This window comes from Aedes aegypti, chromosome 3, assembly GCF_002204515.2.
Source record: "Aedes aegypti strain LVP_AGWG chromosome 3, AaegL5.0 Primary Assembly, whole genome shotgun sequence".
NCBI lineage: Eukaryota > Metazoa > Arthropoda > Insecta > Diptera > Culicidae > Aedes > Aedes aegypti.
The window spans coordinates 39834739-39850036 of NC_035109.1; the positions used below are offsets into that span (position 1 = coordinate 39834739).

Consider the following 15298-nt stretch of genomic DNA (forward strand, 5'->3'; position numbering starts at 1 on the left):
ATCCAAACTAATAATGCATTTAATAACTGAATATTAAACCGGTCATGATTCTTACTTCTGATACTGATTCTTATCTACAAAAAATACACATCTAGACCGCATAACCAAAATTTATTCAGATCATTTATCTAAAGCTTGGGGCATTTCTTCCTAGCTACCATTGCATCATATTTTTAACCGGTACTCTAATGTGTATTTGTTTCTGACTCAATAAATCTTGCTTCCATTCAGATCTTAATATTACGTTCAATATATGTCTTGACGACAGCTCAATAACAGGTATGTGAAAAAAACTTACAATATACGTTAATAAAACATATTAAGAGCAAGTTCACAAATGATTCTCGAATACGTTATCATATTATCATTACGTAGTCATTATAACACCCTTATAACTTAATTATAACTTCTTTTTCGAAACCAAATGAAACGTCAAAATCTTATTTGTTTGTAAACAATGCAGTAAAAATGATGAAGGCAAACAACATAATAGCATCTATTTCATCAAATATATTTGTTTTAAGAGCATGAAATAATCTACCAAGGATTTTGAACCAATTTTGGGACATTCATAAATGGCAGAAATGTATTCCAACACGAGTGTAGTAGACTGTACGAAACGGAACGAAAAACAGTAATACGGCCACATTAGGAATAATGTAAGTTGTAGAACTCGAGACGAAACTGTCCGGTATCAGACTAAGGTGCGATTAACGGAGAAACACGCCTTCGAAAACATTTTCACAAGTGTAGTATACCATTGTTTGCGGGATGATAAAGTATTTCAGCATCCTGTTATTCCGACCTAATGATAATAATTCTATCTCATATTAGAATACTTCGAAAAGAAGCTCAATTTCATGTCGTCTGTATAGCTTTTACCAGCTGATCTTTCATTGCCATCACGAGACAGGGTATCCGAATTTAGGAAGAAAACACCGACAGACGGGAAAAATTATTCAGGACAAATTGAACGATTCTCTGACGACAATTCTCTTCATATTGGTGCATTTGGTAGGAAACCAATGAAAAAATAACACATCTTAGAATCCTATTTTTGTATCAATGGTAATAAGTTCTTATAAAGCTATATTAACGCTCATGGAACTGTATTTTTACCAAGACAATTCGTCACTTTTTTATTTTATGTGTGAGTGGAATATGTTTTAGGAAAACTATTTTATAGCTTTAATATTACAAAAGCTGTTATGGATTTCACCTATAATTCTCCTGTAAAACATTATCTTCTACATGTTGCGTAGAAAGATGTTTTTGGTGTTACTTGGGTAGTGTGTAACCTTTGCTATTTAGAGACCGTGTTTGCCTCTGCATCTCCACAAAGGTTACTGGGAAGGATGTTTGTTAATGGGGAGGATCGTTGGGTCAAAGGATTCACTTTGATAAGTGATTAGACCATGATAAATAGTTTTTTTTGTCAAATATAAATATGCTTTTATGAAAATATAATATTTTCATTTGATATGAACAATTTCTATGTAAAGGAAAATTATGCCGACACTTGAGGTGGCGAACCATTCAAAGTTTGTTGAACAAATATCTAAATGTAACATTCCTACAGCTGTCAGGACGAAAGCATGTGTTATTATATTTTACTTATTTGAAAAGAAACAAAAACTCGATTGGCTGGAACATCATAGAACACTCTTATTCTTATGCCGACACTTACAGTGGCGAACCATCCAAAGTTTGTTGAATAAAGTGAACCTTTCGCAAGTCTACACTTGTAGTGTCGAACCATTCAAAGTTTTTTTTTATAATTACAAAAATAAAGATAAAAAGAAAGGGGTGTTTTGAAAACAAAAAAATATAAATAATTCATGAATTAGAGTTTATGTCGACACTCACAGTGACGAACCATTCATAGTTTGTTGAAAAATCATATTTACGTCCTACCGTTGTATCGATTAAATGTGCAGTCATACATATTTTATAGATTAGAAATAGTAGCATGGAACGAGCTCACCAATTGATCCGTCATCCTTGACTGAGCAACAACAATCCGCATTCAGCTTAACTCGTTTGCTCGGCTATATAAAAGCACTCAGAGAAAATAGGCGCACGACCCGAGAGGGAAAACAACTGACGACTGCTCGGGCTTTCTTGTCGCACTGCCAAGGAGCAATCGTCAAGGTCGAAGATCAAACAGAACTAACCGATCGCGGCACTTTTTCACTTTACTCGACCGACGCGCGACATGTTTGATCCTGCCCTCGTCACCCGCTCCCGCAGAAGCAAGCGTCAAGGTCGGAAGATCAAACAGAACTAACCGATCGCGGAACTTTTTCACTTCACTCGACCGACGCGCGACATGTTTGATCCTGCCCTCGTCACCCGCTCCCGCAGGAGCAAGCGTCAAGGTCGGAAGATCAAACAGAACTAACCGATCGCCGAATTTTTATCTTCACTCGACCGACGCGCGATATGTTTGATCCTGCCCTCGTCATCCGCTCCCGCAGAAGCAAGCGTCAAGGTCGAAAGATCAAACAGAACTCTCAGGCATAACTTAGATTTTACTTAGCTAAAAATTCACAATTTTTTACACACATTTTTTTAGTTATCGCAAACATCAAATTTTGTAAAAAAAAACGTCAATTTGTCAATTTTAAAATATTTTGAAAAGAAGAAGTTTTGCTGAAAAAAGTAATTCTACAACCCAAATTTATGATATTTGGTATATTGCTTTTAATCAGTTCATTTAAGAATGATTGCTTATTAAAAATATTGTAATTTTTGTCTGAATCTGAGTTTTGTTATAACTCAAAAGTTTGATTATGTATTGCTGTGTGCGTTTGAAACGCAAATATCAAATGCGGGAACACCAAACGCGGTAAGATTTTTCACAAGGAAGGTGAAGTCAAAGATTGATTTTTTTGCTAGGTTGGCGGTGATATCGATCATGGTTGCTAAGTGTCCTTTGATTAGTTTGTTTTACCGCGTTTGAAGCTTAGTTGGACATAATTTGCACCTCAAACGCAAACAGCAATATCATTTTGTAAGTAAAATCGGCCAATGCGTAAATGTTGTACTGCACAAATGTTAGAAAACAATATCATGCAATTTTCTTACAATATTCCAGACTTTCATTTATTTATAAGCAACAATAAGTACTAATCACGTACTAATGATCATGCAAATCAAACATTGTTCTCGATCACATTCCGTCAAGTTTTTTGCATCTTTCTTTTCTACGATAAGCATACAAAGAAGAGGGTAAACCATCTAGAGTGAAGAACGATTTCTTAAAAACTTACATTTTTAGAATTAAAAATAAATGGTAGGTGGCTTTAACGCTTGATGTGTTTGTAATTCAAAAGTTTTCTAAATGTTTTTTCTGAGATTTAGAGGATTTTGAACAGAAAAAAACTCTATATTATGATATAATCACAGATTATATTTCAGCAAACACCTTGATTGAGCCATTTGTCTCATTTATGTCATCTTCAAAACCGAAAATTTCGAAGTTTGCAAACAACCAGAAATAACATAAGAGCTCATGTAAAAAATCGTATAGGATTGATTCAAACTTTGACCCATCTCCAGGATAATACGTCATTAGGGGGTTTAATCCTTATTGGAAGAAACTTTTAAGTCCGATAAATGCTAAAAAGAATCAGTATCACACAAAACATCTATCTAAGGAAAATAACGTCGTCATAAACATTAAAATTTTTCAAATATTAAGCATATTTTTAATCAAGTTTTTACCTCACTAAGTATTGTGACATTTATATTTTTTTAACTTACAAATGTTGCTGGATAATAATTGCATTTCTGAAGTCAAGCATTTTATAAATATATTAATTTAAGAAGTATGTGATTATTTCGGATTAGTTGGGGATCTACACCCCGTTTATTCGTCATCTCACGCTCAAGTGCAGTTAAGACACCTAATCGATCTGACGTAATTCCGCACTTCGACCCGCACTAATTAAGAAATTCATAGGAATAAATGACCAAAGAATAGTGTAAGTTTCATCAAATAAAGAAACAATAACTACCAAGAAATTTACTTCAGTTTTTCTACTTTTGTAGAACACGACTCTGGTTGAACACTGGAATCCGGTAATCGTTTCTCCTCCTCAAACGTCAGCCATTGTATTCTTGCTGGATAGCGAATCTGATGCGCTATACAACGTGCCATGTCGGGCATTAAATCTAAGGACTAGGAGATAAATCTTTTTATGCATTCCAAACTGTGGTGCCAAAGCAGAGTAGAATTGTATTAATTAAATTCAAGGAAACTAAATAACATAACACCGCGATAAATTAATCAACCTTGCACTCGTCTAAAAATTTGAACATCGGTGGTTTTTTCTTCATTTACATCATAGCAATCATTTGGTGGAGAGTAATAAACAAAACTCGATACATTGGAATTGAATATTGAGTTCGTTCACAAATTTCACAACGCTGAAAATGACCATTTACAACACCCACCCACCCTCTTGTAAAGCTTTCTTGTATGAGTAATCTAAAAAAAATGTATGAGCAGTAACATCTTAACGACACCCACCAGCCCCCTCTAGCTTTACGAAGTTTGTGAAAAGGCCCATTGAATAATTTCAACCGTATCCTTCACGAGAGTGTAAGTGCGATCGTGTTGGAAGAGTCGTTGCGTGAAGGCGATTTTGTTGAAAAAAATCGACCTCATCAAGCAAAAACTGTGTGCTGCAACATGTAGAAGAACTTTATGTTTGACATATATTTATTGCTTTAAACGGTGGACGAAAAAGGTGCACATGATTGAAATTAGCGTTATTTTTTTCGATATAAGTTTGATAACCAATTAATTCACAGTGGCGAGGGAGGTTGTTTTTTTTTCAAGTCTAAAACTCCAGTCGCACATAAAGGGTATTACCAGTTACCACATGATTTAGCTAACATATCCCCAAAGAAATCCAAAAGAACGTCAAAAGCCAATAAACATCGGAAAATGTTCAGATTTGCAGTTTAAAGTGTGTCAGGCTTTTGTTGACAAATGTGCACTGCAAGGCTGCAAGGCTTACTGTGCTGGCGAATCAATGGTGTTGACATAACTTCAAACAAATTATACGAGCGAGGCAGATCATTTTAGACGAAATTAACGTCAATATCCTGCACTGTAAATTCCAGTGGGGCAAACAGTGCTTTATTCGCCTACTCTTCTCCACATTTTCTTGTACTCTAGATGAAAAATACATTTTGTTTTAAGATGGCTATCTGTTCTGTGCCATACGCCTTGTTCAGCTTGCACACCATCGTCTTCTTTTTTCGTCAACGAAGCATGAAGGCTGCTCCATGTACATCTCTTCGTCAAGATCCCCTTGCAGAAAGGCAGTAACCGCGTCCATCTGGTCTATCGCCAGATTGTGCTTGGCAAATAGTGCGAGAAGGTATCACAGCGAATCATAGTGAACGACAGGAGCATACATTTCATCGTAATCTACCCTTTTTCGCTGCGAGTAGCCTTTAACGACTGATGCAACTGTATGCTTTTAACATCCGCATGTTGGTGATTTATTTCACTCTCCAAAAACGATTGAGCTTTGGCCACTTCAGGGCGCACCGGGAGAACACTAAAATCGACCACTAGGGTGTTTTTTTGCGCACCGGACATTTTCACAGAATGCGAACGAGAGCGAAGAAAGTAAAGAAATACGTCCGACGCGTGCGATGTCTGGCTAGCAACTGATTATCAATGCTTGCTGAGATACCGCTTCTACAAAAGAATACCGGGAAAACATCGTAGAGGAATCCTGGAAAGAATACCCAGATGATTTCCTGGACGAATATCTGGAAACACAATTGTCACTAGTGTTCCAAGGTAAACAAATGATTTAAGGGGACGGACCTGGTGTAGTGTGGTTAGAATACACGCCTCTCACGCCGAGCACCTGGGATCGAATCCAAAGAGTCATAGTGACGACTTCCTTCGGAAGAGAAGTGAAGCCGTTGGTCCCAAGATGAACTAGCACATGGATAAAAAATCTCGTTAATGAAGATATAAATAAATGCTTTAACAACTATGAACTCATTCCCATGCACTTTAGCACCAACATCACTTTAGTTTTAGGGTTTGTTCACAAATTTCATAACGCCGAAAACGGCCATTTTTGACACCCACCCACCCCCTCGTAACACTTTTTGTATGAATATTTTGAAAATTTTGTATGAGCTCTAACATTTTGTGGATACCCACCCACCCCCTTCAGCGTTATGAAATTTTTGAACAAGCCCTTAATGCATACAGACTTGTTTGCTATTTATATCCAGCAGATCTCAAGTACTATGGGGTCTATTTTTTAATTCGAGCGAATTCACGTGACTCGTCTGTAATCGTTGTCGATCAAAGTAAGCATGCATATTTCAGATGTCACCCGTCGACTCCTATAGTAATCCAGTCACATAGAGTGACAACTGTCGATAAACTCGAGTGACAGCGCCAAGTCGAGCGAAATTTTTAGTCGACAGTGACTCCAGTCGAGTCGTTTTTGATCGACTCAACTTATAAAATAAGGCCCTATGTTTCGTATAGCTATGTTGTGTTCAAAACTTATAAAAGCGCCAACTCGATCGACTTTAGATGCTAATCTTACAAAAAAACGTTCAAGTTGTCGTTATAATTGAATTAGAAGAGTCACAGGGATTCATAATCATGAAGTTTGAGCCGTCGCATACCTAATTTTGGTGCTAAAACTTAGTGGTTTCATATTACGAGTTTTCCGGTGGTCATTTCGGTGCTCCAAAAGGACCAGAATAACCATCAGTTCATTCTTTTGGCAAAATACATTCAAACATAATAAATCATTATGAGTTGGACACACTACATTTGGTTTTTTGACATAAATCCGAGTAATTTCATCGAATTGTCCAGATTGGCCACCTTCCGGGACTCCAGAAACCGGTTCCGCATGGACCATACTGGACCGAATTTTTCAAGGGATGTGCACCGGTAGTTGGTTTCTTTATTACAGAGAAATATCCATCAACCGAATAGTACCGATGTGAATTACATATACAAAACTGCGATGAAAACTTACTTTTCGGATGTTCCGGGTATGAATAACTAAATGATTTGAGAATCTCTATTAACAGTCCACGTAAATATCAATTCAGCAATATGAGGACGGTTCAGATAACTTGTTTAGTTACGAAACTACAGGTTGTCAAAGTAAGGGTCTCTCTATAGGAACTTTTTTCAGATGTAGCAGGTTTCCGGTGGCCACAGTAACGCAATTCCGGATATCCAGAAGGGTTTCCGAAAATCGACATGTGTACCTTTCATTTACAACAGAACTGAATCCGGTCGACACACTGTTTTTTAAAGCTGTTTGAATTTACGGGTCGAAAACGACCCTAAGTCACAATTTGTAACTTTTTTTCATGGAGGCTTCCCAAGGGGCCATTCAAAACTTTTGTTTCCGCAAAAATCAATATTCTCACAAAAAATACTAAATTGTCAGAAAACGTCAAATTGCTAGGATATTTTAATCAAAAGTTACAATGATTTGAATTTTGAAATGGGTTGAAAACGACCCAAGGTTCTTTCTAAAGTTAAGTTATATACCAAACTCCGTAAAAAAATGAAAAAAAAAATTTGTTCTAGACCCCCCGACCGATTATTTTCGTTTTGGTTGGGAAAGGGGACAATCATGGCTTTCTTGTGTCAAAATTTCAGACATGCCGAATTTTTTGTTTTGAAATTGCTCTACGAAACACACCGTGATCTGCTTGCCTCATTCTCTATCTGCAACCATGTACTTTATTTTGGATGAATTGATGGTCTTCATAGTTTCGTTCCTCTGCACGCTAGGTGTTCTAATCACACCCTGGAGCATAATGTTGAACAGTGAATTTGAAAGTGCATTTCCTTGCTTTATTGTATCTGAAGTAAGAAACAAAGTTTGCAATTCTAATACTTGATTTCGAAGCATTCAGCGTTCCATCTTCACTATTTTGGTGATTTTTGTATTGTTCGATTGCATTCAGATGTCCATCGTATTGCTGCTCATATCTTTCAATAATGTTGCCTGCCATTGGAAACATTACGTAGAAATTTTAACTTATTGCCCTCTAATCGATTCATAGGCATGCAAATCTCCAATGTTATTGATATACCATGCCCACACAGTTACGGATCACCCACAGTGACGGATCACTTTGGCGATTAACATCGGATAACTCGCTCAAAACATAAACGTTGACGTAAAACATATTTTTCCCATGTTATACTATTTGTCTTCTTCCGTTTGTAATGTTAAGCACAACATTCAACCGCTAAATAACGGTGTTTTTGACAAATGTTTAGATGTTACCACACAGCTATCATTATATGGTCGTTTTCTGTAAGAAGTGCCGTCAGCATTCATAAGCTCCCACAGCACACTGTAGCCGTCGCTGAAAAAACGTGATCGAAATTGTTTTGACCTTGAAAACATGATTTTAGTACTATAGTGTCTTCGGGAAAGTTTTTTCATAAAATAATCGCTATTTTATGAAAGTGTCAGTTTGGTGATTAATCCACCTATAAGTGAGAACGAAATTTTATTTTTCGTATTTATGAATTTAAAAATAAACTTTATTTGGGAAAGTTGTAGGTAATATTAAAAGAAACAACTTTGCTGAAGACACCGTATGCATATTTTTTGATTTTCATGTACATTTGTGGATTTTTTTGTGGAACGCCCCTAAAAATCACTTTTTTCATCATAACTTAGTTGGATGATTTTGTACAATTTTCAATTGTTCTAGTGTTATTTGTTACTTGCAAAAACGCATAACTTTCTCCAGAAGAGCATATTTTTATCTCTCATACTTTTCGAGTTATTGAAGGTTTTATATAAAATTTTGCACCTTTTTGACACTAAAAATCATTTGGACGCGCACATTTCCGCAGTCTGAAACATGTTCATCCAATGGTTTGAAACTAATACTATGAAATGCAGAGAAAGCCGCTTTTAGCCTGCTTTAGCCTGACGGTCAAAAGAAAGTCTGAAAAAATGTTTACTTACATGCAGATATAATTTACACTTATTCACTACCCCCTATATTGGCTTAACTTGAATATCTGGCATCACTGTATCGAATTTTATGCAATAAAGTCAACAATATAATCAATCAACAAAAGGTCGGAATAATCTATTCAGACAAGTTTATCACAGACAAACAGATAATATATCCAACACACTTTTCGTCGTTCACCATCCCAACGTTAGCTGTTTATTTTTTGCAGAAAAACACTTATTGCTATTTTTTCTGCAGGAAGTCTCAGTCCTTTCTTTAGAATTTTTCGGAGCTCGCAGCAAAAATTAAAATGTATAATATAACTATGAAACATTTATTTTTTCCTTTAAAATTCATATGCAATCCATAAATCAGTAAATATTAATGTTTAAGATTATCATCATTATTTTTAGCTCCGCTATCACTGGTTTGTTCGTTATCTTTTTTAACCAAAAGATTTTCCCATCCTGATAAGGAAACACAAGATGTAATCACAGGATTTGATGTCGCCAACAAACAGTGTAATAATTCTTAGTCAGTATCAATTCTGGCGATCCTCCCTGCAATTCTTAATATCCTTGTTACATCCTCTTGAGCCTCTTCGGTCAACTATCCAATAGAGACCAAGAAAGAAATTACCTCATTAGTATTAAAGGGACGAATGACCTTCGGGTTAAATTCCCTCTCAAACAACAACAACAACAATTACCTCACTTCCTCGTATAAGGATTCAGTGTACAAAGCGTTGAGCAAATTTCTCCATAGCATCGATGTTACTGAATCGATTCACATTTGAACTGTCGAATCTATTTATCGATTTAATCGAATCCTTTGCATCTATATATTTGAATTGAAATTTATGAAGTTTGGGATGGGATCAAATGAATTAGCAGTCGACACCAACATCTTTCAATAAAATCAGTTTTCATATTCGATACAACAAATTCACTAATTAAAAATTTGGTTTCTCTCCCATAAATTCATTAAGAAACATTTATCGATTTCTACAAAATAAATCGAATCAAAAACTCGAATTAAGAAAATCAATTCATTCGATTCTAGATGCTCCAAACATTGATTCAAAATATCGATTAATCGTAATGACAACTTAAATATTCGAAATATCAATTTAAACTCAGCCAAAGCTAGTACGGATGCTGATATTGGGTGCCACTCATATAAACCAAAAAGCAATTAAACAGTTTGAAATGCATACTTACCGATTTTCTCGCATTAAAACATATGTACACAATTATGAAGAAACAATCCACAATCGTTTTCGTGTACTGCCGTTCTACGCATATTTGGCTCGCAGCTCATAAGGTTTACACAGAAAATGGGACAAGTAGGTGTAGATGAGCAGTGTAAGCAGGTTGTAATTTATTAATGTCCCTTTTATACATGGGTTCGATCACCACAAATGAACAAATTCAACAAAATGTTATCATAGAAAAATGTATGAACAAATTTTGTTACATGATCTTTAATATGATCATCTTAAGATTTCAGTAATTCCGCTGTTTTATTTTGTATGATGCTGATAAATAACCTTCGCCAATCGTATCATAAATCAAGCGGTTCTGGTAATGGCAAATCACATGACACGATAACTATTACTAATATTCTAAAATATTTCAACAAATGTATATTTTTTCATTCTCCACAAACGAAAACTATAACATTTTTTATTGGTTTAGTGGGAAAAAATTTCATTATCCGTATTTTACTAGTACTACCGATGAATCTATGACAAAAGGTCGAAAGACAAAAGGTCGAAAGGACAAAAGGTCGAAAGGACAAAAGGTCGAAGAACAAAAAAGAAGGGACAAAAGGTCGAAAATCTTTTTTCAAAGAAGGAAAAATTTCTCACCAAGCAAATCATTTTCGACCTTTTGTCCTTTCGACTTTTTGTCTTTCGACCTTTTGTCCTTTCGACGTTTTGTCTTTCGACCTTTTGTCCATGAACCCTACCGATTCTGATCGATGTAGTACCGTTGAATCAGTATTCAGCAAAAGTAGTCGCAGCCGGAATCCCTAATTGACCACCTACTTCATAAATGAAACTAACGTTAGAAAAGCGAATGATGAAAAGAGTGTATGATATTTAGTCTGTTTGTCTGTGGTAAACCTGTCTGAACAGATTATTCCGATCTGTTGTTGATTGATGTCATTGTTGATTTGATTGCATAAAATTCGATACAGTGATGCCAGATATTCAAGTTAAGCCAATATAGGGGGTAGTGAATAAGTGTAAATTATATCTGCATGTAAGTAAACATTTTTTCAGACTTTCTTTTGACCGTCAGGCTAAAGCAGGCTAAAAGCGGCTTTCTCTGCATTTCATAGTATTAGTTTCAAACCATTGGATGAACATGTTTCAGACTGCGGAAATGTGCGCGTCCAAATGATTTTTAGTGTCAAAAAGGTGCAAAATTTTATATAAAACCTTCAATAACTCGAAAAGTATGAGAGAAAAAAATATGCTCTTCTGGAGAAAGTTATGCCTTTTTGCAAGTAACAAATAACACTAGAACAATTGAAAATTGTAAAAAATCATCCAACCAAGTTATGATGAAAAAAGTGATTTTTAGGGGTGTTCCACAAAAAACTCCACAAATGTACATGAAAATCAAAAAATATGCATACGGTGTCTTCAGCAAAGTTGTTTCTTCTAATATTACCTACAACTTTCCCGAATAAAGTTTATTTTTAAATTCATAAATACGAAAAATAAAATTTCGTTCTCACTTATAGGTGGATTAATCACCAAACTGACACTTTCATAAAATAGCGATTATTTTATGGAAAAACTTTCCCGAAGACACTATAGTACTAAAATCATGTTTTCAAGGTCAAAACAATTTCGATCACGTTTTTTCAGCGACGGCTACAGTGTGCACAGGTAGTAAAATTTAAATGTTAAAGCATGTTTTATGCTCGTTCGCTTCGATTTAGTATGAAATCATCTTTGGAAAACATTTTTCTTGATTGTTGATTCTAAATACCGAATATTAGCACTTCTAACTAGTAATCCATAATATGGACCAGGAAATGATTGTTTACCACGGTTATGGATCACTGCCAAAGAATGTAGATTTCTGCTATTTTATTCATTGGATTCGAAATTTTAAGACAATAGCACTAAGAATAAAACTAATAAAACATCAAGGTTTGTAAATTTCATTTTTAGCAGACAAAAATGGGTGGAAAACATGGTGTGGAGCGAAAACAGTACATGTCTCAGTTACTACAATGCAGTATCACAAAAAAGGGCTTTTTTGCGATTCCGTTGCAAATCAATCAACTTTTCATTGATAATATGCACAACATAATGGCCTGCTTTTCCTATCAAAAAAAACAATGCTGAAAAGTGCTACTTTTCAGCACTGGTTTCGGTGCTGAAAAGTAGCACTTTTCAGTTCTGTCTGGGAGGTGTCAGACAAATATCCCAGTCTATTCTGCCATAGCATCTGATTCTATATCTTATGTGAGATCCAGGTGTAAGACTGGTAATATTGTCGGAGCAATAAAAAGTTAGAATCTATTCCTTGCTGAAGTTGGATTTTTCTCAGAATCTTTGCGAGATATCTTCAGAAGTGGTGCATTCGATTCGCACCCGGATGCGTTCTAATGCGCCCTACTTCCTAGGCATGGTATCTTCCATGGATACAGAGAAAAATCAATTTTCGGCGAACTGCATTTTCTAACGATTGACCGATCTTCCAAAACTGGTTTAGGAACGAATCGTCAAGCATTCATTGAGGTGATAGCAGAACCCGCTACTGGGGCGTACAGTTTCAGTTACCTGTTTTGTCCTCCAACAAGGAACATGGGTCTGTATGATGTTACATTGAAAATTTGTGACATTCGTAGAAACTATGTCGCAGCCTACGCGATTGGAAAATACTGAAATGATACTACACATGGATGTATGCCCACGTGGTTTCTGTTGAAATGTTTGTTTGTGCTTCTGGAAATGATCCAGCTTGAACGGCATTTTTCGTAATAGCAAAAAATATTGTATGCAACTCGTTGCAAAACTCGATTTTTTCAGCACTCGTTGTATTTATCCAACTCGGCGAGCCTCGTTGAATAAATGTACAACTCGTGCTGAAAAAATCATCATTTTGCAACTTGTTGCATAAATAACTATTTACCCTTGTTTCCAGCTCTAACACTATTGCTATTTTTTGCAGTTATATGTGACACATTGTTAACTTTCGCCATACCATGCAATACAGATGCATTGAGTTGAAAATCTCTTGATTTTGCGCACTGATCCGTAATATATCACAATTTGATCCATAATATGAAAATTGATCCATAATATGGTTTTCAGGAATCGATACAATTTTTAATTTTTATGCAATCCTATGTAAATATTACACACAAAACAGTTTACTAACCGAAGTTCCAATTCGAAACGATTCTTGGACGGTTGGAACTCCACACTATTTGATCCATAACTGTGGGGTCATGGTAATACACTTGAACATAAATATTGAGAGACAGCATGAAATTAATAGCATTGTACAAAATCATTAACACTGAATCAGAAGCCGCGTTGTTTAATTTCGTAAAATACTAATGCAGAACCTCGCTTGTCGTACACAATATCTGCGTGGTGCTTCTGACGATGAGAATCTGCTCGACAGCCGGAACCCAGACAACCAGAAGTCGCATAACAGTTTACGAACAAAGTCGTTTGTTTATATAAATTGCATCACACCCGCACTACATGGTGGATGAAATCGTTTGATTGATGGATTTTCTCGCATAAAACGTTATGAGTTCATATGTACATTTTGTTTCGCCCCGTATACTTGTACAAAGATAGTCGGATCAATCCGTAGCAGCTGTCAAATGAACTTTGTTATCATAAATTAAGTCGCATAAGAGTACAGATTGATTCGCAATAAAATCGATACACTCGTATTGCATGCTATTTTTCATCATATAAAAATGAACATATATCGCCTCCACATTTGTACGTATAAGGCCTTTTCGCACCTTATACGTGAAACTTTCGACATATAAGCATCACATAACGCAAAAAGTGATTCCGTTATACGTACAATCTGGTTGTCGGGAAGGTTAAAATAAAGGTGATAAATTTCGGGTTACACAACTAGGTAGTATAAATAAAAAAAACAATAATGAATTGCACTTACCTGTTATTATAAATAGCACCCCGGATACGAAGTAACAGATTTTGTGCCTGGATGAACACATGGCCAACAGAAACAGCACATAGCTGATGACCAGCACCACGTTCGACACCAGGAAGAATGGCGATGAATGGGTTACGGTGTCTGTGAATTAGAGCGAATCTGAATTAGGCCGTAAATCCTTGAAGGCTATTTTTAAAGGTGTGACTTTGATTCGGTTCCGGTTCTTCTACCCCACACCCATTCCTTGTCGTGGACTAAACTATCCTAAAGCATATCTGTACCTACAATGCGTAACAAATTCCCTATCTCTGCTTAACCTAGTTTTGCGAGGGGAACACCATCTCGCACCTTGAATCATTCATGTAGTGTTATCATCGAAATGAGAAATCTGATTAAGCCAGCTTCCACAGACGGCTGCTTCCTAATGACCCAAAATGCATGCCTCACTTATAATGGGATCAATGTTTGCCCTGCTTCTAAGTCCTCCTACTTGTTACTGATGCTGTTCCTATCATCTGACCCTGCTTGCTTGAATCGTACACACAACACCTTCCACTCGATGAACTCACTGAAATCAAAGCTCCTGTACAATCCTCCGGTTAAGCACTCACTCGATGGCTATCTCACCACGTGGGATAATTTCGAAAAAAAACCTCATCGGGTTGTGAACGGAAGCTGCGCAACGATAATATCGCACGGTGGTCCAGTTTGGAAAAAAAATCCCGGCAAATTAGGCATTCCTAATATTTTATAGACCCTATATTGGGCATAGTTACGATATTTTGGTTTTCGTAGTACAACATTTAATCAAAATTGTTGTTTTTCATATATTTGAAGGCTCCTAACTCAAAAAAAAGGAATTAAGATAAACTTAGGCAAGAGGATTTTTATCTAATCGGTTCCTTAGACCAAAAAAAGAGCATTTGAACGAGATATCTTCACGGGGAGTAATTTGTAAGATATGAAGAAACTGTCCTACTGTTATTTAATATATGTACCTACAATAACAGTTAATAAATTAGAGATAACGGCAGATTGAAACGTTCGGAAATTGGGCTTTGACAACTTTTAAGAAAACTGGACCTCTGTGTATCGTTGGACAGTACTTGTCGGTAACATAATAA

The 15298-nt window shown here is 36.0% G+C and overlaps 1 protein-coding gene across 1 annotated transcript in view; it reads right to left on the bottom strand.

The window, feature by feature from the left end:
- Window positions 1-15298, bottom strand: part of LOC5580274 — a 45327-nt gene that overhangs the window by 8635 nt on the left and 21394 nt on the right. Inside the window, exon 4 of the mRNA XM_001662851.2 lies at window positions 14175-14315. Within this exon, the coding sequence (XP_001662901.1) occupies window positions 14175-14315 (141 nt within the window). The remainder of the gene's footprint in view (window positions 1-14174; window positions 14316-15298) is intronic.